This window comes from Pelecanus crispus, chromosome 3, assembly GCF_030463565.1.
Source record: "Pelecanus crispus isolate bPelCri1 chromosome 3, bPelCri1.pri, whole genome shotgun sequence".
NCBI lineage: Eukaryota > Metazoa > Chordata > Aves > Pelecaniformes > Pelecanidae > Pelecanus > Pelecanus crispus.
The window spans coordinates 16,406,705-16,431,030 of record NC_134645.1 but is presented as its reverse complement, the minus strand read 5'-3'; the positions used below and the strand labels follow the sequence as shown (position 1 = coordinate 16,431,030).

Here is a 24,326-nt window from a genome sequence, read left to right as displayed (position 1 = left end):
GGCCTGCTCGCCTCGGCCGAGCGCCGGGGACGGGGGGCAGCCCGGGGGGCGGGGGCGGGGGGGGTGAGGGGCCACCCCCCGGGGGCTCGCGCCGGGGAGCGGCTCTGCGCTTTGTTTGCCGGAGCGGGGCCCACGCGCGGCCCCGGAGCCCGGCTGCGCGCATGCGAGCGGGCGGGGGCGCGCGCCGGTCGGCGGCGGGCCGGGGTTCGTTCAGGCCGGGGAGGGCCGCGCTCCGCCTTCGCCCGGTCGTAGCGGTGGGAGCGGGACGCGGCGACGGCGGCGCAGCCGCCCGGCGCGTAGCTGGCTCGGCGCTTCCGCGCAGCGGCGGGGCTGGCTTCGAGCGCCCTCCTCGCAGGGGCGAGCGCGCTCCTGCCGGCTCCTCCGACTGAGCCCCCCGCCCCCCGTACACCCCTCCTGCGGGGGCTGATGGTTCACAAACGTAGCTCGTCCCCGGCTGACGTTCCCGGAGACGGGAGTCTGGCGGCGGAGCAGCTCAGCCCTGCTGGGTGCCAGCTTCCGCGCCGGTCAGCAGCGGCGGCGGCGCTCGGCGCCGACCACCGCGGGGGGATGCTGCCCCTCCGTCCCGCGCTGCTGCCCAAGCGCTACCGCGGCGGATCGGCTTCGCGGCCGGGCCGCGCGGCCGCCCGATCGGTGGCGGCAACAGGAGGAGGAGGAGGAGGGCGCGGCGGCGGCGGCGGCGGCGGCGGCGGGGCCCCGGCGTTGGGCCCACGCGGCGGCAGCAGCGGGGCGGGCCGCGTGCCGGTCCGGCGGCGCGGGCCGGGGTCGCCTCGGGCTGCCCGGAGGGGGGCGGAGCAGGAGCTGCACGAGCCGCCGCGCTCGTGCGCGAGCTGGCCGGTAGGGGCCGTTGCCACCCCCCGCAGGGGGAGGGGGGGCGGAGCCGGGCGCGGCGCGAGGCTGGGTCGCGCGGGGGCGGCGGCGCTTCTCCTCGCCCAGCCGGCGGCGGCCCCTGCGGCGGTGATGGCGGCCGTCCTGTCCCCGCGCCTCTGCGACAGCGACCCGGCCACGCCCGGCGCTCAGTCCTTGAAGGTGAGAGCGGAGCCGCGGGCCCAGCGCGGTGGCGGCGGCCTGGGGCTGCGGCGCAACAGCCGCCTCGGCGGGAGGCCTCGCCCGCCCCCCCCCCACTCCTGGGCGCCGTGACCTCCCCGTCCCGGGCTCGCCTCACGCCTCCCAGGGGAGCCGAGCGGCGGCAGGCGGCCTTCCGCGCCCCGGGCCGAACTTGGCGTTCGGGTCCTGGGCTGGGGTGGGGGCAGGCCCCGCTGGGTGCCCGGGGGCCGTCCCGCTTCCGAAAAAGTCCCTACGCGCCTTCCCAGCTTCGGCGCGGCAGGTCGTTCCGTACCGCGGCAGCGCCCCGGCGTCGCGGCCGGCAAAGTTTGGGTCCACTCTCAGGCTCTTCTGCGTAGGCCTGCTACGGTGTACCCGCTCGTCCCGGGCGCTGCTTGGGCTTGTCGCACCAAGTACTTGCTGCTGTTCTGCGCAGTTACTTTTTGAGAGACATCTTGGTAATTCAGGCTTTCCGATTACATAATAAGGGATCGTTACGTAGATCTTGTAATAGATAGACGTACCAGGAATTCATCATGTAGCCTTATTTCATAAGGACTGACAGGCGTTTTACAGAAACATGCATTTTCAAGGGAAGAAGGGACTTTTTTTTGGCGCTGTTTGACTTTCCCTGTAAAGAAAGCCCCAAGGCTGTCTCTAATTATTATTTTTGCTACAGTAACAGTGGTTGAACTATAGTGTGTCTTAGATTGCAATGCAAATGTTTCCACTTTTTCTGCAAAGTCCTCTGCAGCAAGCTGTCTCATTTCCTAGAGTGTTTTAGTCTGTGAGCCTGTGTGATTGAATTTGCTGAAGTTTTCAGCAAATAAGAAAGCAATGATAGAAATAGAGGACATTCATCTTTCCTGTGGTGTGGGTAGAAATAGAGGACATTCATCTTTCCTGTGGTGGGAGTGCTCATATTTTTTAACGATACTGGATTTCATAAAAAATTTCAAAGCAAAAGGACAAACTGATGCAAGGCACTTTCTCTTAACTGTCAGGTTGAGATCTATCTTTTAAAAATGTTTTGAAGCCTTGTGGTAGCTTTAATATAGTAAAGCATGGCTTTGGCCCTGTTCATGTTTTTGTCTAGTAGTTGAAAAGGTTTGGAGTGCAGTGATGTTCCCTGTGGGAAGCAGGGATGAACTGCTGATGAGACGTAGCTGTGTCACAAAATATTCTAGTGTAATACTGTTTTGACTGGGGACTGCTACTTGGTTTGTCTAAGTTTATACAGGGTATTCGCAGCAATACTAGGAAATAGTATTATTAGTAGTACTAGTGGAGATGCTTCTTACCAGATTCTTTAAGTGTAGCTCCATTAAGAAAGCGCAGTTTCATTAAATTTTGCCTTTAAGTTTTTCTTCTTATTGTATGAAAGATACTGCTCCCCGGGAAAGAAAAAAAAATTGTAAAGAATTGTGAAAAACACAAAATAAACCAGAAGTATGGGAGACAAATGGTTTTATCCCTGTGGCCTGTCTTGGTTATAGTACTGTGAAATGTTACATAAGAGAATTAATGTATTCTTACTTGCTGGAATCTTTTTTAATGATATTTCAAGTGATATGATAGGTAAAACAGACTAGAATGAAAGCCATTAGCTTTCATTTATTAGTAGACCTAATAATTGTTCTTGTCATTATTTAATACGTAAGGTATAACTGTGGGCTTGATCCATTTATTTCTGACAGGTTAATTCTTCTTAAACTTTTCACAAGAGTTATGAAATGTGATTCTTTCGTACTACTCCACTTTAGACTTTCTGTTACTTAAAGAGCTGTCTTGTTCTTGCCTCTACTACTGGTGGCAATAGGTGGTTCACTTGAATGCTTCTACCTTATCTTGCTCAACTATAATCATGCAAGGGTGATCACTAAACACTTTGAGAGTTGTTGATGATGAGCACTAGGTAGGAGTTGTACAGTGTTATTAGACAACAAAGCAGTGAGAAGCACAAGAAGGATAATGGAATCGTTGGTCTGCTAGATTTTACAGAACTCTATTTTTAAAATTTTTTTTCTTCAGCCTTTATTCCCTTTCTTTATACAGATCTCATTAAATCTGAGTAGTGACACCTGTAAGTTAACTTCTAAATGTTCCCTTGTAATAGATTTGTTCTGAAGATGAAATTTGTCTTCTGTATCTGTTGCGGTACCACTTCAGTTTTTCCTTTCTCCCCCTTCCCCCCCAAGACAAGTCTTTGCTACTTGCTGTAATCCTATCTTTTTGTAAACTGTATACCATTCCTTTTATTTTAATTGTATGTCCATAAACTCCTGTGTTGCTTTTGGTAATATTTCCATTGATTTTATAAGCATCAGCTCTCAGCAAGGACTTGGTGTTTTTACTCTGCCCTTGCTGTTGCTTTTGAGAGCTAGCCTGGTTAAGTGAATTAGTCTTGTCCCTGTCACCAGTGAGGGAAATTTGCTGGGTCTCCAGCTAGACAGCCGATGCCGTAGGTAGTTTATGTCAAGAACGATGAACTTGGAGTCAGAGCCACAGCTCTGTCTATTCAGTGCTCCACCTACTCAACAGGCGAGAAACTACCCAATTCTCCTTCTGTGCCACTATGTGTCATGCAGCTAGTTTATAGCAAAGAATAATTTGCGATGTAAACTGTCCTATGAGTTGTTTGTAAAGAGTGTTATTAAACAGCTCAGTAGTTCAGGTATATTTAAACTGTGGATTGCCTTGCAATATTTTTTGATGTTTTACATTATCCGCTGAATAGTCTTTTTCAATATTTATCTTCATTTTCGTTTCAGGATGACACAGAAGAAAATTCCAATGACGGCAGCCAGCCATCCAAAAGACGACGTATGGGCTCAGGGGACAGTTCTCGGAGCTGTGAAACTTCTGGTCAGGACCTTGGGTAATACTGTTTTTTACAATTCCCACTTTTTTTATTGCTCGTCTTATTGTATTGTTCAGTATGCTTAAGTATTAGCTCTTCTTTCTTTGCTTGTATGTTCTTCATATATCTTTCTGAATGAAGGCAACGTCCTGTGAGTAGCTAGCTGTCTTTTTCTCCCAGCATATCTTAAGACATTTTATTTTAAAACAACACAAAACGTGCTGCATCTAATTTACAAGCCAGAAGCACAGCTTACATGTTTTTAAAACATTACATATTTTTGAGTGAATTTTGACACTGTAGTACCTGCTTTTCCTGCTGTCCTATCCGCTATCATGAATATCCTTTTTTTCATGTTCTGTCCCTCAGTGTATTGATGAATGCTGGTGTGGAGGAATACTATGTGGAGTGTAACAAAGTGACTTTGAAATGGGTTAACAGGATGCAGTGTTCTAAAGTGCTTGTCCAACTTCATAGATGTTGTTCGTTGACATATAAATAGGAATTATTGACTTTCTGGAAATGTAAGTATCCCTCTTAAGGATTCTTTGATTTATTCTAACATTGTTCTTATGCTTAGATACAGCTATTTTCCTGCTGAAAACTTGATAGAATACAAGTGGCCACCAGATGAAACAGGAGAATACTATATGCTTCAGGAGCAAGTCAGTGAATATTTGGGTGTGACTTCCTTTAAAAGAAAATATCCAGGTATTTGTTTTTAAAGTTTTTCTTCTAAAAATCTCGGTCTTCGTACAGTTTGGATGTAATCTGTGTCTCTCTGACTATAGCATGAGCCAACTGATTAAAAAAAGACCCTGGCAAAAGCAGATCTGAATTATGTATGTTGTGCTTTTTATTTTTGTTACTGGCTTATTGAAAATGTATCCTATGGTTTTCAAAGTAATTTAATAATTTTTGGCATTGCTGCTGAAAATCTGTAAAGAAGTCTGATTTGCGAGTTAGATCAACAAGTACCTTTTGAACACTGACCTTAATTTTATTTTTAAGTATTTTGTTGGTGATTTCTTACTATATAGCTATATATCTGTATTATGTTTCCTGATTTGTGGTAACATTTCTGCACTGTGGAAGAATTTTAAGAAATTAATTGGGGAGGGTCTAGGACTTGATTATTCAGAATTGTCAAATTTGGTTTTTCTGTCATGGAATTTATTTTCAAAAGACATATTAAAAGAAAAAAAAGAATGTGCCTTCAGTGCTTGATAGTGTTTTCTGCATCTGAGCTCATACGTCAGGTTTCTTCAGTATTTCTGTAAATCATAACTACAGGCAAGGTACTCGGAAAAATTGACGATGTCCCTACCAGTGTATATTAAATTTAAAATTAATTTATAAAATTACCATGTTTGTAGGAATAGTAGCATAATACAGACTCTCACTGCCTGGAAATAAACAGTGTCAAAGTATTTTGACAATTTTATGGGGGAGTTAGGGTAACTGCACACATTTTTATTGCTTGTTTTTGTTTTCTTTGGAGATTTAGAAAGGCGAGATCTATCTCACAAGGAGAAACTCTACCTCAGAGAACTAAATGTTATCACAGAGACTCAGTGCACACTAGGTAAGAAAACAAATTGTTAGATTCCTTGTTACAGTATTAAAAATATGACACACTGAAAATATGATTCAGTTTGGTAGAGAAGAATTGCATCACTCTCAACTGAAAAGGTAAGTTCTGAGATGAAAACTGGTTTATTATTAATTTGTGTAAATTGGCCATGAGGTATCAGTATTCCAGATTTATTATAAAAAACATAAATTTGGGGTCTATTGTAATTACTTAGCAAAATCCCTTCTATGTTGTAAGTTAACTTTTAGAACCTTTTTTTCCTTCTAGAAAAGATACCACCATAATTTTCGAACTAAATAGTACATCAGTCTTGTTTTGCTTAGTTGGAAGTCAGCAAACATAAGTATATCATATATGGTTCAGCTTATATGTTACAAGTTAAAAGGGTGTGTATTAAAGCACTTTAATGTACTTGAAATGGAATGATGTCATTCATGTGGCTTATATTGAAAGAGCTTGAAGTATCTTTTTCTTCCTCTGCTAATACACAACTTGAAGCATGTAAGAGATTAAATGATGCCTGTCGCATTTTTTTTCTGTATATCATGGGTTTGTGCAAAAGTAATGTCATTTTATATACTATTAGTCTTTGGTATACCACCTTTATTTCTCACCTACCAGTTCTCTTCTTTTTCTTTTTTTTTTTTTTTTTAAACTTTAATACACGGGAGAGAACAGTGTCTAATTTTTATCAATAGAAGAAAAATGCTATATTCTGCCTCATATATCCTGTAGAGACATGTGTTTACTATCCCTATTTTTTAAGGTTATATTTATAGTAGTAACATAAGTCAACCTCTATTCTATTGTCAATGTTTGGAGATTAGTTGTGTTGGAACCTTTAAAGGAGGAGTTCTGTACTGTAGCTGCAAACTGAGGCATTCTGACTTCTGAACTTCAAATGCTTTAATCAGGAGTCAGGAGTCTGTGTGCAGTTTGCTGCTCTGAATTGTCCTCATAGTAACTCTTTCATGATTTGTACAGAGAGGTTATGTAAACCTCATCATTTCAGTTAAGGTTCTGCAAGTTAATGAAATTAACACTTCACCAATATTGGAAACTGAAACTAACAGTTCACCACGTTTGCTGCTTAGAGCAAAGGTTCTGCCTCACAGAGGAGTTTATGAGTCAGTGTGAAGGGGTCTGCGGCTGTAAGCAAGAAAAGAAATGAGCCTTGCCTCCTTGGGTAGAAGCAAACTCCTAATCAGCCTTGAAAGCTAAACAGCGCAAGTTCAGTCCTACTTGAGAGAAGCATTGTGCACAGCAGGTTGTTGTCTTTAGCTGCTCAAAAACTTGAGTTGATTATTGTGGGATATAAATAACTCAGTTAGTTTTGCCAGATAGCATCATTATTGCTTTTATCTATTTTAGGTCTAACAGCTTTGCGTAGTGATGAAGTAATTGATCTTATGATTAAAGAATACCCTGCCAAACATGCTGAGTATTCTGTTATACTGCAAGAGAAAGAACGTCAGCGAATAACAGATCATTATAAAGAGTACTCTGTAAGTAACTAGCATATAAGTGAACCGGATCTGTAACGTGGAGTATAAGAAAAGGCTGTTCTCAAACTGATAGTGAAATGTACGTGGATTAATAAGATTGTTTTTATTCCAGCAAATGCAGCAGCAGAATACACAGAAAGTAGAAGCCAGTAAAGTTCCAGAATATATTAAAAAAGCTGCCAAGAAAGCTGCGGAATTCAACAGCAATTTAAACCGAGAGCGGATGGAAGAAAGAAGAGCCTATTTTGATTTACAGACACACGTAGGCAGATTCAAATTTCTTGCCAATGTCAATAGGTAGCTCCTTGCTTGTTTTAGTAAAGTTGGTTTTGGTACCATTTCAACTATTATATTATCAAGGGGTTTGATTAGTCTTGTTTCAGTCATGTAGAGACTTAAACAGGTTTGCTGTTAAATGGGTAATACTGCTAAAAATAATAATCTCAAATATATTTAATGTGAAAACCTTTTTTAACTTGAAAATACTTGTCTCAGGAAGCTTTGCAAATTGCAGTGTTACTTTTGTCATGTCTTTAATCTGCTGGTAGTAGCATAAAACTAAGAGGGGTGTTTAGGTTACTAAGACGCTTCTGTTGCTGTTGTATCTATTCATATAAATGGCTAATTCTTTTTTGGAACACCTCCAAAATTTTGCCTGAACAATACCTAGAGTAAAAAAGTAAACTGTTCTCTGAAGGAGCGCTGCCTGTCAATATTATATGCTTGGTTTTGTTAGGTGTTGTATTATTTCTGTATGTGACACATTTCATGCTTTTGCATCTGATTTAAAAAAAAAAATAGCTGGTATTTTGAAGCAGGACTGTTCTGCTTGTGCAAAGACAGTAAAGCAAAAATGTTCTCTTCAAATTATTACATGGCAGTCTATTATGGAAAGTTTGTGTTACCCATGTTAGAGACAAGGTAGTGGATAATTAGTTTTATTTCTTTCTAAGGGGAAGAAAGCTTCTGTGTAAGCTTCTCCTTTCCATATATTCATATTATTAATGGGATTTTTTTAATAGTACAGTCTGGTTTCAGAATTAGATGGACATGTTCTTGCTACTCCCTACCAATATGGACCAACAATGATAATTCATGCTAAAGATGGCAGACACAAAAGTTAATGTTTACTGTTTCAATTGTTAGATTTTAATTTTTAAATTATTTTACATAATATACTGTTAGAAGTAGTCTTACCTAATACTTGTTCTGTTCACTAGATACTTAGTGACTGGACTTAAACTTTAATACTGTTTTGTGAGTGGGAACTCTTACAATTTCAATTAATTGGATTTCCCATGGGAGAACTCAGGTAGCTGTTCCAACTCAAAACTGGCTAGGTTAAAAAATGTTTTTGGGGGGGTAGATGGTGAAGAAGGCTCAAAAGTTTGTGTGTGAAACAAAAACGTCATTGTTTTGTATTAAACAATACAGATTATCCAGGTGCCTCAAGGAAAATACAAAATCTTACCTACAGAGAGAACAAAGGTTAGTCCTTATCCAGTGGCTCTCATACCCGGCCAGTTCCAGGAGTACTACAAAAGGTATTTTAAAAGCATCCTAACTGCTGATTCTGTTGCACTGATGTATTTGCTCTACATCTAGCAGATGGAAAACATTTCAGTGTGTTTACTGTAAGGTTTTGAATTAATTTTATTCTCGAGACACTTGCTAGTCTAATAGATGCATAGCATGACAGCTTTTGTCAACAAAACAGTACTGCCTGCAAGAGTGCTGTCTCTGCTGATCTATTGCAGTACCTGAGATTTGGCCTGCTCAGGTATTTACTGTGATAAAAGGAGACACTGATTTCACTCCTGCTTCCCTCGTGTTTACTTATCATCTGCCTCTGCGTGTGTGCTAAGATTAAAGTTGCTATATCAAAATGTTGTAATGCTGGCTTGTGATCACGTTTTCCGTGTGACAGTCTTGCTGTCCTTTTTTAAATTTTTAGAAAGTTCTTAATTTAAAAAAAAAAAAAGATTGGTCTTGTGGGCTAAATTTAATGTTGGATTTGTAAGTGAGAGAGAAAGGTATTGCTAGTTGGATCTTTATATTTCATGAAAAATGTGTACTTGACTGTCTACACAAATTTAAGACTTTACCAGTGGCATGCTCCCATTTGACAAATACGTACTGATTTGAAAATTTTTGCCTAAGTCTTAGCATCTGTACAACAGAGATGGTACTCATCCTATACGCGCAGTTTTTTTCTAGAAGCTGTTTATCTGCATATGCCTTGCTCGTTCCAGTGTGTGTGCCTACAGCCCACCCCAAATCTGCATGTTACAGGACATTCTTGAAGGACTTCAGTTTTATTAAATTAATTGAATTAAAAATACTAGATATCTTCTTTATTTTGCACTTACAAGCCGCAAGTGAAACTGCTTATCCTTCTTAATGAAGGACACGACCTTTCAAAATACACATCAAAACAATATCCTACTCCTTAAAATGCTTGTCCTTACTATTAAGAGGACTTTCACTTTTTGTTTTGTATTTAAGGTTAAAAAAAAAAAGGGGGGGTGGATTACGCATGTTAAGCTGTATCTGGCTATAAGCAATGTGATGAGATCTTCACATTTTTCTGAAATTATTTTTTTAGATGCATGTTTTGTTCTCCTTCAATAAGCAAGGAACTTGGACGTATAGCTCTGTTCTTTACTTTGCTTTGGACCCTAGCTGTTTGTGTGCCCTGCGTTAGACTTGCGCACATGCTATGTGGGCACTGTACATTTATAAACAAAGTATATAGTCTGTTAGGCATAGTAACGTGGATCGGTTAAAAATTTTTAGGGGTTCCACGGCCTCTTATAATTTTGTAGGTTTGGAACATTGCAAATAATACTCTTCCTGCGTTTCATGAATATCCACTATACAAAGAAGACAAGTGCTAGATGGTATCACATTTGGGAGGAGAAATGTATGTGTTTCCTATGCTTTCAGAACTGCATGTTTTTATGTGCCTTCCTGAATAAAGGGGGCTTTTCTTACTTTCTCATTGAAGTCCTTGTATGCTACGTGACTTAATATTTATGCATAAAGTACACGTGAATTAATTTTATTTATTTATTAACTTTAGATACTCTCCAGATGAACTTCGTTACTTGCCGTTAAACACAGCTCTCTATGAACCTCCTTTGGATCCAGAACTGCCTGCATTGGACAGTGATGGAGACTCAGATGATGCAGAGGAAGGGCGAGGTGATGAAAAACGGAAACCCAAAGGCAATTCGGTGAGACAAATTGAAAGTATTCTTCAACAAAAAAATCCTTCCCCTTCACTTTTGTTAGTTTCAGTTGTTTCTTAGTAGAATCTTTAACATTTGCAAAATGGAGAATCATAAACTAAAAGTGTATTCCCTTTTTTAGTACTTCTCTTTATTTTATAACATTGCTCTCCAGCTTTCTGTTTTGATCCGTTTTTAAAGTAAATCGAACAAATATTTGAGATTTCAGGCCCTTCCTTCCTTCTTTTTAAAGAAATCTTGAAGAATCTTCCCAACTGCAGCTCTTCATTATGCCCTTTTCCCCAGCAGGAAGTTGCTAGCATTTCTGAGGGGAATGAACGCTGTAGTTAGGTCACAGCGTATTTTGCTATTTAAGTTCCACAGAATCTGTCACTAAAGCAGGGGTATTGATAGCCTGACAGCTTTTTCTTCTTTTGACGTAGAAGCAGGAAGTACTCAATGCAGAAGCAGTTACTTTATTCCAATTTAAAGAGAAGGTAAAAAGCACTTGGTTTTTTGCTTTACTTACAATACATCTTTAAAAAGATGTTTATGTTCTCTCTATGCAGATGCAAAATTAACTGTTAATGGAAGTTAAGGGAAACTTTCACATACTTATTTTGATAGTATTTTAAGTATTCAAGAGCAGCTGAGCTTCGGGTGAGCTGTGGGAGTACAACTGAACCATTGGTATATTGGTGTAGTTAGTATGTTGGTGACAACCACTTTCCAGCAGTTTAACTCTAATTTTAAGAGAAATAGAATGTAAAATCGGAGGTGCATTTAACAATTTCTAGTTCAACTGATGAACATGTTAGATGGTGGGTATATATAATGCTAAATTTTGCCATATAAGCATCTGTTTTGTTTGAATATTCATAAGCTGCTTGTAACTGAAGAAGAAAGGAAGGGCTTGTTAGCTTGTAGGCTAACAAGGGAGAGCGAGCTGTTAATACACCCTTTCTGCTTGCATGTTTTGGAGAAAAAGAAATCATATAGACTTAGCATGCTAAATGTCAACTCAAAATTTTGGTTTAATCACACTCCGGCTTTTTTACAGTTGGTCTTTAACCATTTCTTCCCAGTTCCCTTTTCCACTGACTTCCATTCCCCTTAATAGTAAAGAAGAGTAACTGGACCGAGCAGGCTATCCTTTCATTTTTCACAGAAGTTCAGAAGTCTTTTTGGTGACAGAATACAGAGGGGAAGATGTCCTTGTGTTGGCAAAGCATAGGGAAAATTTAAAATGAGATTCCTGCAAAGTGGGTTTGGCTATGGGAGCAGGGGTTCTTTGCTAGTCATTGGGGCATATTTGTCGTAAGACCAACCGGAGGGGAAATCGACCAGCCTGGCTGAATAGGGAGGTTTTGCGGGGACTCAGGGAAAAAAGGAGAGTCTACCGCCTTTGGCAGAAGGGGCGGGCAGCTCAGGAGGAGTACAGGGATCTTGTTAGGTCCTGCAGGGAGGAAATTAGAAAGGCAAAAGCCCAGCTAGAACTCAATCTGGCCAGTGCGGTAAAAGACAATAAAAAATGCTTTTATAAGTACATCAGCAATAAAAGGAGAGCCAAGGAGGATCTCCATTCTTTGCTGGATGTGGGGGGGAACATTGTCATCGAGGACAAGGAAAAGGCTGAAGTACTTAACGCCTTCTTTGCCTCTGTGTTCAACAGCCAGACCGGTCATCCCCAGGGTACTCAGGCCCTTGAGCAAGAGGATAGGGATAGGGACCAGAATGGAGCCCTCATAGTCCAGGAGGAAGCAGTTAATGACCTGCTATGCCACCTGGACGCTCACAAGTCTATGGGGCCGGATGGGATCCACCCAAGAGTACTGAGGGAGCTGGCAGAGGAGCTTGCCAAGCCACTTTCCATCATCTATCAACAGTCCTGGTTAACAGGGGAGGTCCCTGATGACTGGAGGCTTGCCAATGTGACGCCCATCTACAAGAAGGGCCGGAAGGAGGACCCGGGGAACTACAGGCCTGTCAGCCTGCCCTCGGTGCCGGGGAAGATTATGGAGAGGTTCATCTTGAGCGAACTCCACAGGCAAGTACAGGTCAACCAGGGGATCAGGCCCAGCCAGCATGGGTTCACAAAAGGCAGGTCCTGCTTGACCAACCTGATCTCCTTCTATGACCTGGTGACCCGCCTGGTAGATGATGGAAAGGCTGTGGATGTCATCTACCTGGACTTTAGCAAAGCTTTTGACACCGTCTCGCATAACATCCTCCTCGGGAAGCTGGCAGCTCACGGCTTAGACAGGCATACTCTTCGCTGGGTAAAGAACTGGTTGGGTGGCCGAGCCCAGAGAGTAGTGATAAATGGTGTTAAGTCCAGTTGGCGGCCGGTCACGAGCGGTGTTCCCCAGGGCTCTGTTTTAGGGCCAGTCTTGTTCAATATCTTTATCAATGATCTGGATGAGGGGATCGAGTGCACCCTCAGTAAGTTTGCAGACGACACCAAATTGGGTGGGAGTGTCGATCTGCTGGAGGGTAGGATGGCCCTGCAGAGGGACCTGGACAGACTGGATCGATGGGCCGTGGCCAACTGTATGAGGTTCAACAAGGCCAAGTGCCGGGTCCTGCACTTCGGTCACAACAACCCCATGCAACGCTACAGGCTTGGGGAGGAGTGGCTGGAAAGCTGCCTGGCCGAAAAGGACCTGGGGGTGTTAGTAGATAGCCGGCTGAACATGAGCCAGCAGTGTGCCCAGGTGCCCAAGAAGGCCAACAGCATCCTGGCTTGTATCAGGAATGCTGTGGCCAGCAGGAGCAGGGAGGTGATTGTCCCCCTGTACTCGGCGCTGGTGAGGCCGCACCTGGAATACTGTGTCCAGTTTTGGGCCCCTCACTACAAGAAAGACATTGAGGTGCTGGAGCGTGTTCAGAGGCGGGCAACGAAGCTGGTGAAGGGTCTGGAGAACAAGTCTTATGAGGAGCGGCTGAGGGAACTGGGGTTGTTTAGCCTGGAAAAGAGGAGGCTGAGGGGAGACCTTATCGCTCTCTACAACTACCTGAAAGGAGGTTGTAGTGAGGTGGGTGTTGGTCTCTTCTCCCAAGTAGCTAGCGATAGGACAAGAGGAAATGGGCTTAAGCTGCGCCAGGGGAGGTTTAGACTGGAAATTAGGAAAAATTTCTTTACGGAAAGGGTGGTCAGGCATTGGAACAGGCTGCCCAGAGAGGTGGTGGAGTCACCATCCCTGGAGGCGTTTAAAAAACGGGTAGATGTGGCACTTCGGGATATGGTTTAGTCTGGTCTACCCTTGATTAGTCTAGAGTGGGCTTGGTAGTGTAGGTTAATGGTTGGACTGGATGATCTTAAAGGTCTTTTCCAACCTAGATGATTCTATGATTCTATATTGTTGGGGAAAAAATATCTGTTGAACACAAAGGTGGGCAGTTGTCAGGCCTCTTTTCCTGAGTTTTGGGCTACCTACCATTTGTCATATCTCCCTGGTGAGTCCTACAATATGCTTTATGCTTTTTCCTTTTTCTCCCTCCCCATTGTTGGAGTCAGGTAGCAATTTACTTGTTCTGTAGTGTTTCAATGGGCCTGTCCTAAATAACTCTTTCCCTAAAATAAGGGTGAAACATACCATTTCTTGTTGCCACATAGTTTGCTTTGCTGTTGTGTTATACTCCTCCCTTTGCACTGTGTCTGTTTTGTCTGTTTTGATTTTAGGCTCTGGGGCATAGGCCGATTACTGTTAATCTTTGTACAGAGTGCCTTTTACTGTAGGGCACTGCTGTTATTTGGCCTTTTGTTTTTTATTGTAATAAATGTGTTTAATGAGATTGCTTTCTTCTGGAGCTTTTTGGAAGCCTTTATTAACACTTTTCTGAGAAAAATCTTGTGCTGCCGCTCTTAATTATGCTTACATTGATCTCTCACCCTCTTTTGAGTGTCTTCGCCTCTTTCTTGACTCCTCATTCCTCAAAAAAAAAAAAAAAAAAACCAAAACCAAAAATGCTTTAACCGCAGCATAAATTCTGTTGTTTGGTTCTGTATTAAATATTGAAATGTGTTTTGCCTTTGATGGCATTCTTCTGCTGCAATCCAAATGAAGTATTTAGATACTCCTGGTATCCTGGTATTTAGATGCTCCTGGTGAAAACAGTAGATGAGGGTGGCAGAAAAAACCTTCATGTTTCATTCAAGGCAGTGCTATCTGGTAGTATGCTTTAAATGCATGGCAAGGGCATTTTTAACTTTTTGCTGGCCCTTTACTTTGTAAACAACATCTCGCATATAGTGGATTTCTTGCTGACTTTTAAAGGAAAACCGTTCAAAGAATTATGGTGTTGGGCTCCCCACTCTGGTGCCAAAACCAACTGGAAAACATGACTGCTATTGCTGATGCCAGTCTCTTCGCATGAAAAATAATAGATAATGAAGGTTATGAGCAAAGGTTTTCTAGATTGTGATGTACCCCTTGCTTTTGCAGAAGGAAAGATGTATCCTTCTCTTAGTTTAGTTGGCTCTAAGGGGCATAGGAAAGACTTGTCTGTCTATCCAAAAAAATAAAAAATATAGCTATGGTATTTTTATTATAGGACAATTCGTCTGGCAATGTATCTGAAGGTGATTGCGCCACAGACAACCAGGAGGATTCTTTTCAGGGAAGACAAAAAACAAGAGACAAAAGTGCTACTCCAAGAAAAGATGGTTCCAAACGTTCTGTATTATCCAAATCAGTTCCTGGGTACAAGGTAGAAGAAAAAAGCCCCTGACTGAACTTCTTTACTGACCAGCCTCTCCCTGAAATACATGTTTTTTCAATAATATGGAACTTCTGCTTGCTGTACTTCACTAGCTGCTCTCCTGTTGTGTGCTCCATTTGCTTCCTTACTTCCTTTTTGCTTTTATTTCACATGGGGCTTTCCTTTACCCTAGCTGTACAGTGGCCCCTGTTTCTGTTAACTTCTCAGATTCCCAGGCAGTAATGTCAGAAAAATCCATTGTGGATTTATCATTGGAACTCTACATCTTTCTGTCTGCTTTAACATAGCAGTCAGAATTACTTGCCAGTTCAAAACTAGTACTCGGTATCCATTATGGTTTTTTCTACTATTTAGTATGTCAGCATACAAAGAGATCAGTGCTGTAAAGTGCAGCTATGCGGCTGAACATATTGTTACGTTCATTTTAAATACAGCCTTTCATCCTGAGATGTTATGATTTATAGGGTGGAAGGCAAGAAGCTTACTACAGTTTTATAGGCAACACTATGTAACCACTTTAACAGTATATGGAAAATAGCTTTTTATGTAGTTCATACTATGTAGAAATGTTTGTGGGCTATATGCTTTTATCCAAGCTAAAAACTTGGTGAGGATGTTAAGACATTTCAGCTGGCAAGCACTGATTGCCAAACCTAAGACCCAAATCATCAGTATTACTCTATAATCATTTCAAAAATTAAGATAAAAATAAGATGAAGATAAAAATACTTTTTGGAAGAAATGGGAGTTGACATGCATTATTTATGTGTTACTTTTCTGCATAGTAAGAGAGGATCTGAATATAATGTAACACTTTTAAAGCACATTATTGCCTAGTCCTGTTCCACTGAAAGGAACGAGGATTTTTCCATTGACTTATGTGGGAGCAGGAATAGACCCGTAAAGAGGGAAAACACTACAGTAAGTTAGGGTTTAGTATTTAGCAATCAGGAATGCTTGCTAAGAGAGGTTATGGAAAAAGGAACATTTTTGTCAGTGACAGGATAGTACCTATTGAGAAACTGTCTCAGCAAAAGTGAGCTGTTGATGGCTTGCATTTTCATAAATACTTACTACCTGTATTTACCAAGTTAACATTAATTAAATATAACTTACTTTAAGAAGCTAATTTCCAGCAAGAATTGGACAGCTTTGATAAATTTTCTCTACATACAGTATCTGTACAAGTTCATAACAGCAAGCTCCAGCTGCATTTTCTCTTTTCAGGAACTTACTAAGAAATATGCAAACTATGGAGATTTAGACTGTGGGTATCATATGTATATTTTTTTATATGTAACTTTGTTGTAGACACAGAATGCATACCAATATTCCCATGAACATGAAATCCAAAGATGAAGCTTGAAATTTTTTTTTAGCGTTGTTTAACTTGACATTAGAGATTGTGTGCCACTGGTTTACAGAAGTTTCACTTAGCTGTGAGGTGCCTGAGTGTTTGATTAGTCCAACCTATTTAATGGCCTTATGAATGCACAGAGATAGGACTGATGGAGCAGAACTTTTTGCAAAGTTCTGAACTTCTAATTGTAGAAGAATAATGGTAGTCTACAGCACTGCATTTTGAAAATGGATTCCCGTAGCAATTACTTACTGGTTCAAAATCACCGATTGTTTTAGTAACAAGGTATTACTGTAAACTCAGTGTGCCACATCTTTGCAATGTCAGCATACCCTGCCTGCATCAGCCGTCAGGCTGTTGATAAGTCAAAGGTGGTGATGTTGTGTTGGGAGGGTGAGAGGATTTGCTTTCTTGTTTGTGGGAACGTTTAAATGCTTTCAGTAAACCCAATTACATAAGCTGTTTTAACTGGTAAGACACAAAGATTCTTGTTTGTTAGTCTATAAAACCACCAGATAATGATATACCATATGTGCCTATATGTTAAGGCATTTTGAGCTGAAGGCTTACCTGATATAAACTGTTGTCCCTGTGAATTCTAAGTCTTTGTAATACTTTTGTTCTGTATTGTTCTCTAATATTTGACTATTTTTGTAGGATAGTAATCTTTTGGTTACATGTAGTTAAAACTGAAGGATAATTCTATGGCATCAACACGCAAATGTATAGTTATAGCCACGTTATGAGTATTACAGGATTCACACATTTCCACTGAGTTATTTTTGAGTAAAAGAAATAATGTATTTTATATGGAGCCATTTTTATCGTCAGTTCTTTAACAAAGAACGGTTACCGTGTGTTTTACATTTCGTCATGTCACAAGTAGCCAGTCTTTGTTGCTGCAGGACTGGCTACTACAATTGAACACACAGGGTACTCTTAAAAGTACAGAAGATTTTTTGCACATAAAACTGAAATGTATTGAGAAACTGTATTTTACAACACTTCTGTTTTGGGTCACTGTATATGAAAATGGAACGCTTTGCATTCAGAATAGGACCTTATAGAAATGGTGTAGTTGGAAGACCTGCTTTGAGAGCTGCAGCACAGCAGCGTGGAAGTGAAAACTTACAGAGCAGGCAGTCATCGTTTGACCTTGCATTCGTTTTCTCTCCCTTCCTCATCCCAATGAGATGAGGACATAGAAAGCAAAATTTACTCTAATCAGATGGGGTATTGTGACTTCCCATTTGGATTTGATGGACTTTTTTCATAGCGTTTCTAAAAGCCATTTGTGGTGGTAGAACTTGAACTGATTTGAAATGTGAATAGTCTTGCTTTTTTTTATTATTATTATTTTTGTAAAAATATTTCCATACTGTTGGAACTTTATTATTATTAGGCTGTGACTCTCACCCCCCCAACATGCACAATTTCTAATGAACACAATTTAGTGAAGTAAGAATAGATGGAAGCATTGTTAATAAATGCATCTGTATCAGTGTCTTACTTTAGAATTATGTGTGTCAGAGTGTTAACTGCACATACCCTAAAGCAGGTACAGTGACCAAAAAGCAGCTCACTTTAGCTTTGCTGGAGTATGCTGCTGTACACTAAAGGCAGTAAAACACAAATCTGTAATAAACTAGAAGTCTGATTAGAAAAGTGCACTTGCTATTCTAGAAAGGCTTGGTTTACGTAGAAATAGATAAAAACACAATACAAAAATTACAATGTAGCCTAAACAACGGAAGGGTAAATGCTGCAACACTGATGAGGTTAAGCATGTGCCACTTTTGTTGGGAGGAGCAGGGTATAAAGGTATACATGTAGGACGCATAGAATAATTAACAGTAAAAGAGTTTATGTGTGGTTTTGCTCCCATTATATTTATTATTTTGTAGAGACGTTTGTGAATGTTAGACTTCTTTTATTGTTTTATTATATTTATGTATAAAACAGGTTGACTCTGCTTTTTTAAAATAAATAAGCAAAAAAAAGTCTGTATGAATGCCTCTGTCATCTTTTGAAGGAAGTTACCTATAAACATCTGGTATGGTTTGTTTTCTTAAATAAAACTCTTCAGACCAGACAATTTGAAGCAGACTGTAGCCATGTTTTAACTTAAAAAGCAGATTGAAAACGTAAAGCAATGCATCCTGACTACTTAAAAATGAGTCAAGATACTAATTATCTTGCTAGGTGCTAGAAAAAGCTAGCTGGGGAAATAGACACACTTAAAGATAAGTTGTATTGCAAAAGATCTTGGTAATTTTTATATATATGCACATATATACATATAGTTCTGTTTTCACTTTTATTTATTTTAAAATTCAACTTCATTCTTCTCCCCACATGTGGTTGGTAGTTGCCTGGGACTATTCTTGCTTGCTGACAAGCCATTCAGTTCCTTAGAAAACAGGCTATGCCTTGAACTCCCTCTGCTAGCTGCGTCTTTGCAGCAACATTTTTTTTAAAAAAACTCTGGCACTGGTTGATTTATCATCAGTGAGTACTATATTAATTTTAAACAGCATTTCTCACTAATTTAATTCTGCAGAGGTCAAAGTCCTCAACAATAGGACTACTGAAATGTGTCTGAAATTTGTAATGCCTTACTTCTTCCTTGGTTCTCATCGGGATAAAACTCTGTTGGTTTATCTCTTGGGTTGGGACACAGAATATGTACACAAATGTTACTCATTGTTAAAGCCTGCTACTTTCTCTTAAATGGATCTCATGGACCCAAATACACTCCAGATGACCACTTAGATGATGAATGTAAAACTGTAGTTAAATGCAAGGGGGTATATTTCTTACAGCGATTATGACTGGATACGAGAAAGAATGGTAAAACAGATAGCTATGTACAGCATAGCTAACCAGATCATTTGAAAGTAAAGTTACAAAAATCAAGTTTATTGCTTTTGTAATTAACTTGCTGTATTTGGGGACATCATGAAAATGGAAAATTGTATTTAATTTATTCCATAAACAGGAAATCTGCATGGAGATTCATAAAGAAGTATTCTATATTGGAAAAAAATACTGAAACTTTTAATGCTATGTCACATTTCATTTACATTGAGGGGAGTGTTAGTGATGAATTCATAGGAAGAAGCAAGTACATGCTTTTGCTCCAATTTGATTTACATATAACTCACTACACGTGCCAAATGCAAAATTTCGTGTAGTTAATCTATGATTTTTTTCAATGGCGCTGCTTGTCAGTTATTGTCCTATGTTTTAAGGTTCACACATCGTAACAGGTAGTTCATTAATTTTAAGAGTTAAGGAGATATATGACATTTCCTTTTAAACCTTTAAATTCTTCTGGAATGAATTTATAGCCCTCTTCTACCCTTCCAGCCAAAGGTCATTCCAAATGCTATATGTGGAATTTGTCTGAAGGGTAAGGAGTCCAACAAGAAAGGAAAAGCTGAAGCTCTTATACATTGCTCCCAGTGTGACAACAGTGGTAAGTATCTGCATACACTAAGCGGATTCCTAAGGGAGTTTGTCTGACAGATCTTTTTGTGGAAATACTGAGTGTACTACGCTTGCATACCAACAGTTCAGTTGTGTCCTTCATTAAGACTCCATCTCTATTTAATGTTACACGTACTAGCACATTCAGTGCACTGTGGGATCTCGCCAGGAGGTGAGCTAAGCTTCGGCTTCTGTAAAAGCAAACAGTCTAATCTTAAATTTCATTTCAGACATAAAAAGTAATAATATTGGTTTTAATCTAGGCCACCCTTCTTGCCTTGATATGACTCCGGAGCTTGTTGCTATGATTAAGACTTATCCTTGGCAATGTATGGAGTGTAAAACATGCATTATATGCGGGCAGCCTCACCATGAAGAAGAAATGATGTTTTGTGATGTATGTGACCGTGGTTATCACACATTTTGTGTGGGGCTTGACGCTATCCCTTCAGGTAATAAAGTAAGAGTTAATTGTACCCTTCCCACCTCTGAGTCCTGGGCTTTCTCTGCCAGAATTAACATATGCATTGCTTTTGACAGAATAGTTTAAAACAAGCATGAAGGGTAGGAGTATGCAATACTGCAGGAAAGCATTCATACTATAGGACCCTTTTTTTTTTAATAAGCTTTATTTCTGTATATTTGGTTGTGCACAGTTTACCCTGGCAATTCCTGTATAGGAAATATAATTGGCTTTTACAACAGAATCCAAACAGACTCACTCAGAACTAGGTGGGGTTTTTTTCCATATCCACAGAATACTGAGAATAATACTCTTTTCATAAAAGAAACCTGTAAAGAGGCTGTATTGCTGCATATTGCTGGAGTATAGCTTTCACACTAATGAAATATTTGTGCTATTATTTCAGTTTTTAAATTAAAAAGTATGCTCAATTTTGTATTTGTAAACACCTTTTTAAACCCCTTCCTTCCCATTTTTTTCTTAAACATCAAAGCTGGAAGTGAAGTACCTAGATGTCAGGCAGCCTGTACCTTTAAGTTACCTGGTCACTCATATCACCTGGCCAACTCAAGGCAGTGTGAAGAAAGCTTCAGACATAGAAATAACTGGTAGTACTGTTGCTTTTCATGTAATACTAAATCTGTGGTAAGTTAATTGATGAATAAGTATTCAGTGGCTGCAAGTTCTGCAGTGACAGTATTCCTTGTAACTGCAGTACTTCACATATACTGTACATTCCCATTTTGGGAAGCACTGGTGCTAGCTGTCACTTTAGTACAGGTTCTGTGGCCTAAGGACAGAATCAAAACAAAACAGATTATATGCCTGCAAAACTATGAAATTCCTAAAGCAGCCTTTATGATTCTAGCTCTTGTAATAAAGCAGTTAAATGTTTCTGCTCTTTGCTCAACCCTTTATTGTTACAAGGTCTGGTGATGAACCCCTGCCAGCAGTTTAATCTGTGCTGCCTAACTGCACTGAAATAGCTGGCACTGGTTTGGGGAACGGGACCCCATACCTGTGGCAGAAGAGCAACATTCCCCAACTGGCATTCATTTCTGCTCCAGCAACTGCCTGTAACCTCGAGCTGTGGTCCTTCCCATGAAAATATAATTCACAAACTCAAACACAGTTTGTCAAGCTCTTAATAACCACCTCCTTCGCAGTGCCGGCAATTCTTGGGGTCCGTAATGATTAGTGTAGCCAGCTGTTACATGTAATGAGTCTGCAGTGGAGGGTGAATTTTATATGCTGCTTTCTATACCTTTTAGAAAAAGATGCTTACATTTTAAAGAGAAGTACTGTTTTTTTACATTAAAGGAAGTATTGCAAATAGATGAGCACCTGCTAGAATAGTGAAAGGTGCATAACTAGATGAGCGAGTAACAAAGGTAGTTTCCCAATAATTGATAACTTTCTTTTCTTAGGTCGCTGGATTTGTGATTGTTGTCAGAAAGACCCTCCCGTACCCAGAAGAGGAGGAAGAAGGGGGAAAACCAGCAAGGAGGGCTAAAAACCCCAAAAAACTTGCTGTCCAAAACCTAACTGCACAAATTAAAGTGATACTTTGGTGCTATTTAACCAACCACTCTAAGAGGAACAATACCACTTTTTTTCTTTTTACTAAATAAACTGAATTTTGGCTATATAATGATTTTTTTTGTGATACAAGTGACTAATCAAGTCCTGTCAGACGTCTAGATAGAGATAGACAAGCCAAATTCCCACTTAAAAAGAGAAGGCTTTCAATAATGAAATTTAAATTGTACATGCACCATTTGTATAAAATTATAGTAACATACTTGTTTATTTCAGGGCACTCATCAGTAAGCTCTGTGAAAAGAAAATTACAGAGCAATTTAAATATACACTATTTGCATAGTAACTGGTTATTTTGAAAGACTCAACCAAAGCAGAAAATACTCCTGGAAAAACTAGCTTTCAAGGAAGAGTGGGCAAGACCTGACCTTCTTACAATGTACTGCAAATTCCTTTCAGCAGAAATTTTCTTTGCAAGCTAATGACTTACTCATGAAGATGCTAAAAAAAAAAAAGCTATAAAGGGAGGTGTAAGAAAACACCTCTCAAGTTCAAGATACTATATGCCACATTGGTTTTAACAAGGAATGAAAATATCGTATTGACAAGGAACAGCTGAAGGCTTATTCTCCCTGCAGTAATAGTGAAGAAGTGACATGCACTTGATTTAGGTCATGGATATGCAGAGGTGATGAGTGACTGGACAGACCTCTACTTGACAGATGGCTGACTTGACATAGAGCACAAGCAGCCAAAACATAGATAATCTATCCCCTCAGGCAGTCGATTGGTTTTCCCTTCCTTCACCCTAGGCTCATCAACTTGAATACACTCAAAAGCCATTGCTAATAAGTTTTACTGGAGCTACTTGCTCAGAAAAGGTAAATTTTCTTTTTAAATATGCTCTAAATTGAGAGGGGGCACTGAAGTGCAGCAGTTGGTTATTTTACTTTCCTTTATAAAAAACAATAGAAAATACTGAATTGGAGCCGATTTTCCTAAGCATCTGTTTAAAGTGAATTTAACAAGATCTCAACTGTACATTAATTTTTAAGCCCTGATCTCTGAAGAACACTGCAAATACTGTGCTTGCTGCTCATTTTACATATGGGGAGGATTTACAATATAAAATTAAATATGGCTTTTTCCCCCCCACTTCCTTTCTGGTTTAGGAAAAGTAACCTGAATACCTCTTCAGGAAACATAACAAAGAGTATTAAATATTACAGCAAGTCATTCATGTTCAATTTCACAGGCTGGTGTGATTTAGTCCAGTGTGTATCAATTTAAAAAAGAATTTCAAGTATTAATTTCAAGATTCCAATAAGTATAGTCCAGAACACAGATTCCTCATCCTGAGACTCATCTTCTGTAGACTCTGAGTGTTTCTGGTTTGCCTCTATCTCCTCAGGGTTGTAAGAAGCTTCGCCAAACGGATACTGTACAACTGTTTGATCGTAGTATACTTTCATTTCAAATTCACTCTCCAGGTGAGAGGGATGACCGTAAATCCCTATTCCCACTGGGCGGCGGAAGTGTGCAGGTACATGGACAACATCTTGGCCGCAGGTTACAGACTGTAACTCATACTCGTCAAAGCTGGGGTGAAGTGTCATATCAGATACGTACAAGTCTGCATCACCTTTTAAACTCCGCATCTTTAGTATTATCTTTCCCTCGTGATTTAGTCTCAAATAGCTGTAGTTTCCTGCTCCAATCTGACCTTGAACAACATGAAGAAGAATCCATTCTTCAGGTATATCCTCTTCTTCAAAGGTATTTACCACGAATAGTACTTGAGCTACCACAAATATTATCAGGATTCTTCTCCAGCATGCTGCCATGGTATTAAGTTATATTCAGACTCTTCCTGTGTCCTGTGCACTACCTTGTGAATACAAAACACAATTCAGATTTTAGCATATTCCATTCCTGGAAGGAATAGATCTTTTTTTTTTTTAATTTGATAATTTTTGGCCTCTAGTCCATACAAAGTTAAGCAACTTCAATTAGGTATGTTCATTAACTTTTCTTCCTTTTTAATAGTAACAAAAAACATTGCTAAGATTCAGAGCTCTGTATGGTTAAAACGGCTTGAGTTTCTTAAAGAAGTTAAACAAATTATTCAAGCAGGTGTTCTTTCATCCAGAACCGACACATAGACTTTAGCTTCATTCTACCTGCATACGTGCCAAATTTCACAGATACCCGGAAGAGATGAAACCCAGTAATGATTTTAGCCTCAATTTTAAAAAACAGAATTAAAAAAAGGCGGCTTTTGCATGCTTGAAGAAGCTTAACTTTGTATCAGGTATTTAGGCCATCCTATTTGCTCTCCCATACTCTCATCTTAACTTCAGAAGACAGTAAAGGTGCAAATCGGGATGTATGCATGAAGCAGTATGCATTCTGACTTGCACTGGGAATGGAGTTAGAAATAAAAACAAATTATCTATTGAGATAATACATTTATTTATGATTCTGCTGCATGGATTGTTTCTA

At 40.3% G+C, this 24,326-nt stretch overlaps 2 protein-coding genes across 4 annotated transcripts; one reads left to right on the top strand and one right to left on the bottom strand.

Annotated features, from left to right (window-relative positions):
- Positions 1-426: 426 nt before the first annotated feature.
- Positions 427-22,339, top strand: PHF10 (PHD finger protein 10). 3 transcript variants are annotated; one of them, XM_075708514.1, is made up of 12 exons: positions 991-1,047; positions 3,834-3,940; positions 4,503-4,633; positions 5,424-5,507; positions 6,888-7,021; positions 7,134-7,283; positions 8,456-8,565; positions 10,104-10,257; positions 14,806-14,961; positions 19,703-19,811; positions 20,086-20,274; positions 21,713-22,339. In XM_075708514.1, exons 2-12 carry the CDS (start codon positions 3,888-3,890, stop codon positions 21,796-21,798), a joined length of 1,356 nt encoding a protein of 451 aa, XP_075564629.1. In that variant the 5' UTR covers positions 991-1,047; positions 3,834-3,887; the 3' UTR covers positions 21,799-22,339. The 3 variants fall into 3 exon arrangements, with proteins under 3 accessions (XP_075564627.1, XP_075564629.1, XP_075564628.1); XM_075708512.1 differs by lacking the exon at positions 14,806-14,961 and having other exon boundaries at positions 427-1,047; XM_075708513.1 differs by lacking the exon at positions 991-1,047 and having other exon boundaries at positions 3,856-3,940; positions 5,430-5,507.
- Positions 22,334-24,326, bottom strand: C3H6orf120 (chromosome 3 C6orf120 homolog). The gene has a single exon (XM_009483307.2). It carries the CDS (start codon positions 23,666-23,668, stop codon positions 23,111-23,113), a length of 558 nt encoding a protein of 185 aa, XP_009481582.1. The 5' UTR covers positions 23,669-24,326; the 3' UTR covers positions 22,334-23,110.

Excerpts from the sequence above, each read along its gene's own strand:
- PHF10 (XM_075708512.1), top strand. The coding sequence starts at position 427 with ATGGTTCACAAACGTAGCTCGTCCCCGGCTGACGTTCCCGGAGACGGG. Across the intron at positions 3,941-4,502 it reads ACTTCTGGTCAGGACCTTGG|ATACAGCTATTTTCCTGCTG; the intron begins GTAATACTGTTT and ends TCTTATGCTTAG. Across the intron at positions 8,566-10,103 it reads TTCCAGGAGTACTACAAAAG|ATACTCTCCAGATGAACTTC; the intron begins GTATTTTAAAAG and ends TATTAACTTTAG.
- C3H6orf120 (XM_009483307.2), bottom strand. The coding sequence starts at position 23,668 with ATGGCAGCATGCTGGAGAAGAATCCTGATAATATTTGTGGTAGCTCAA.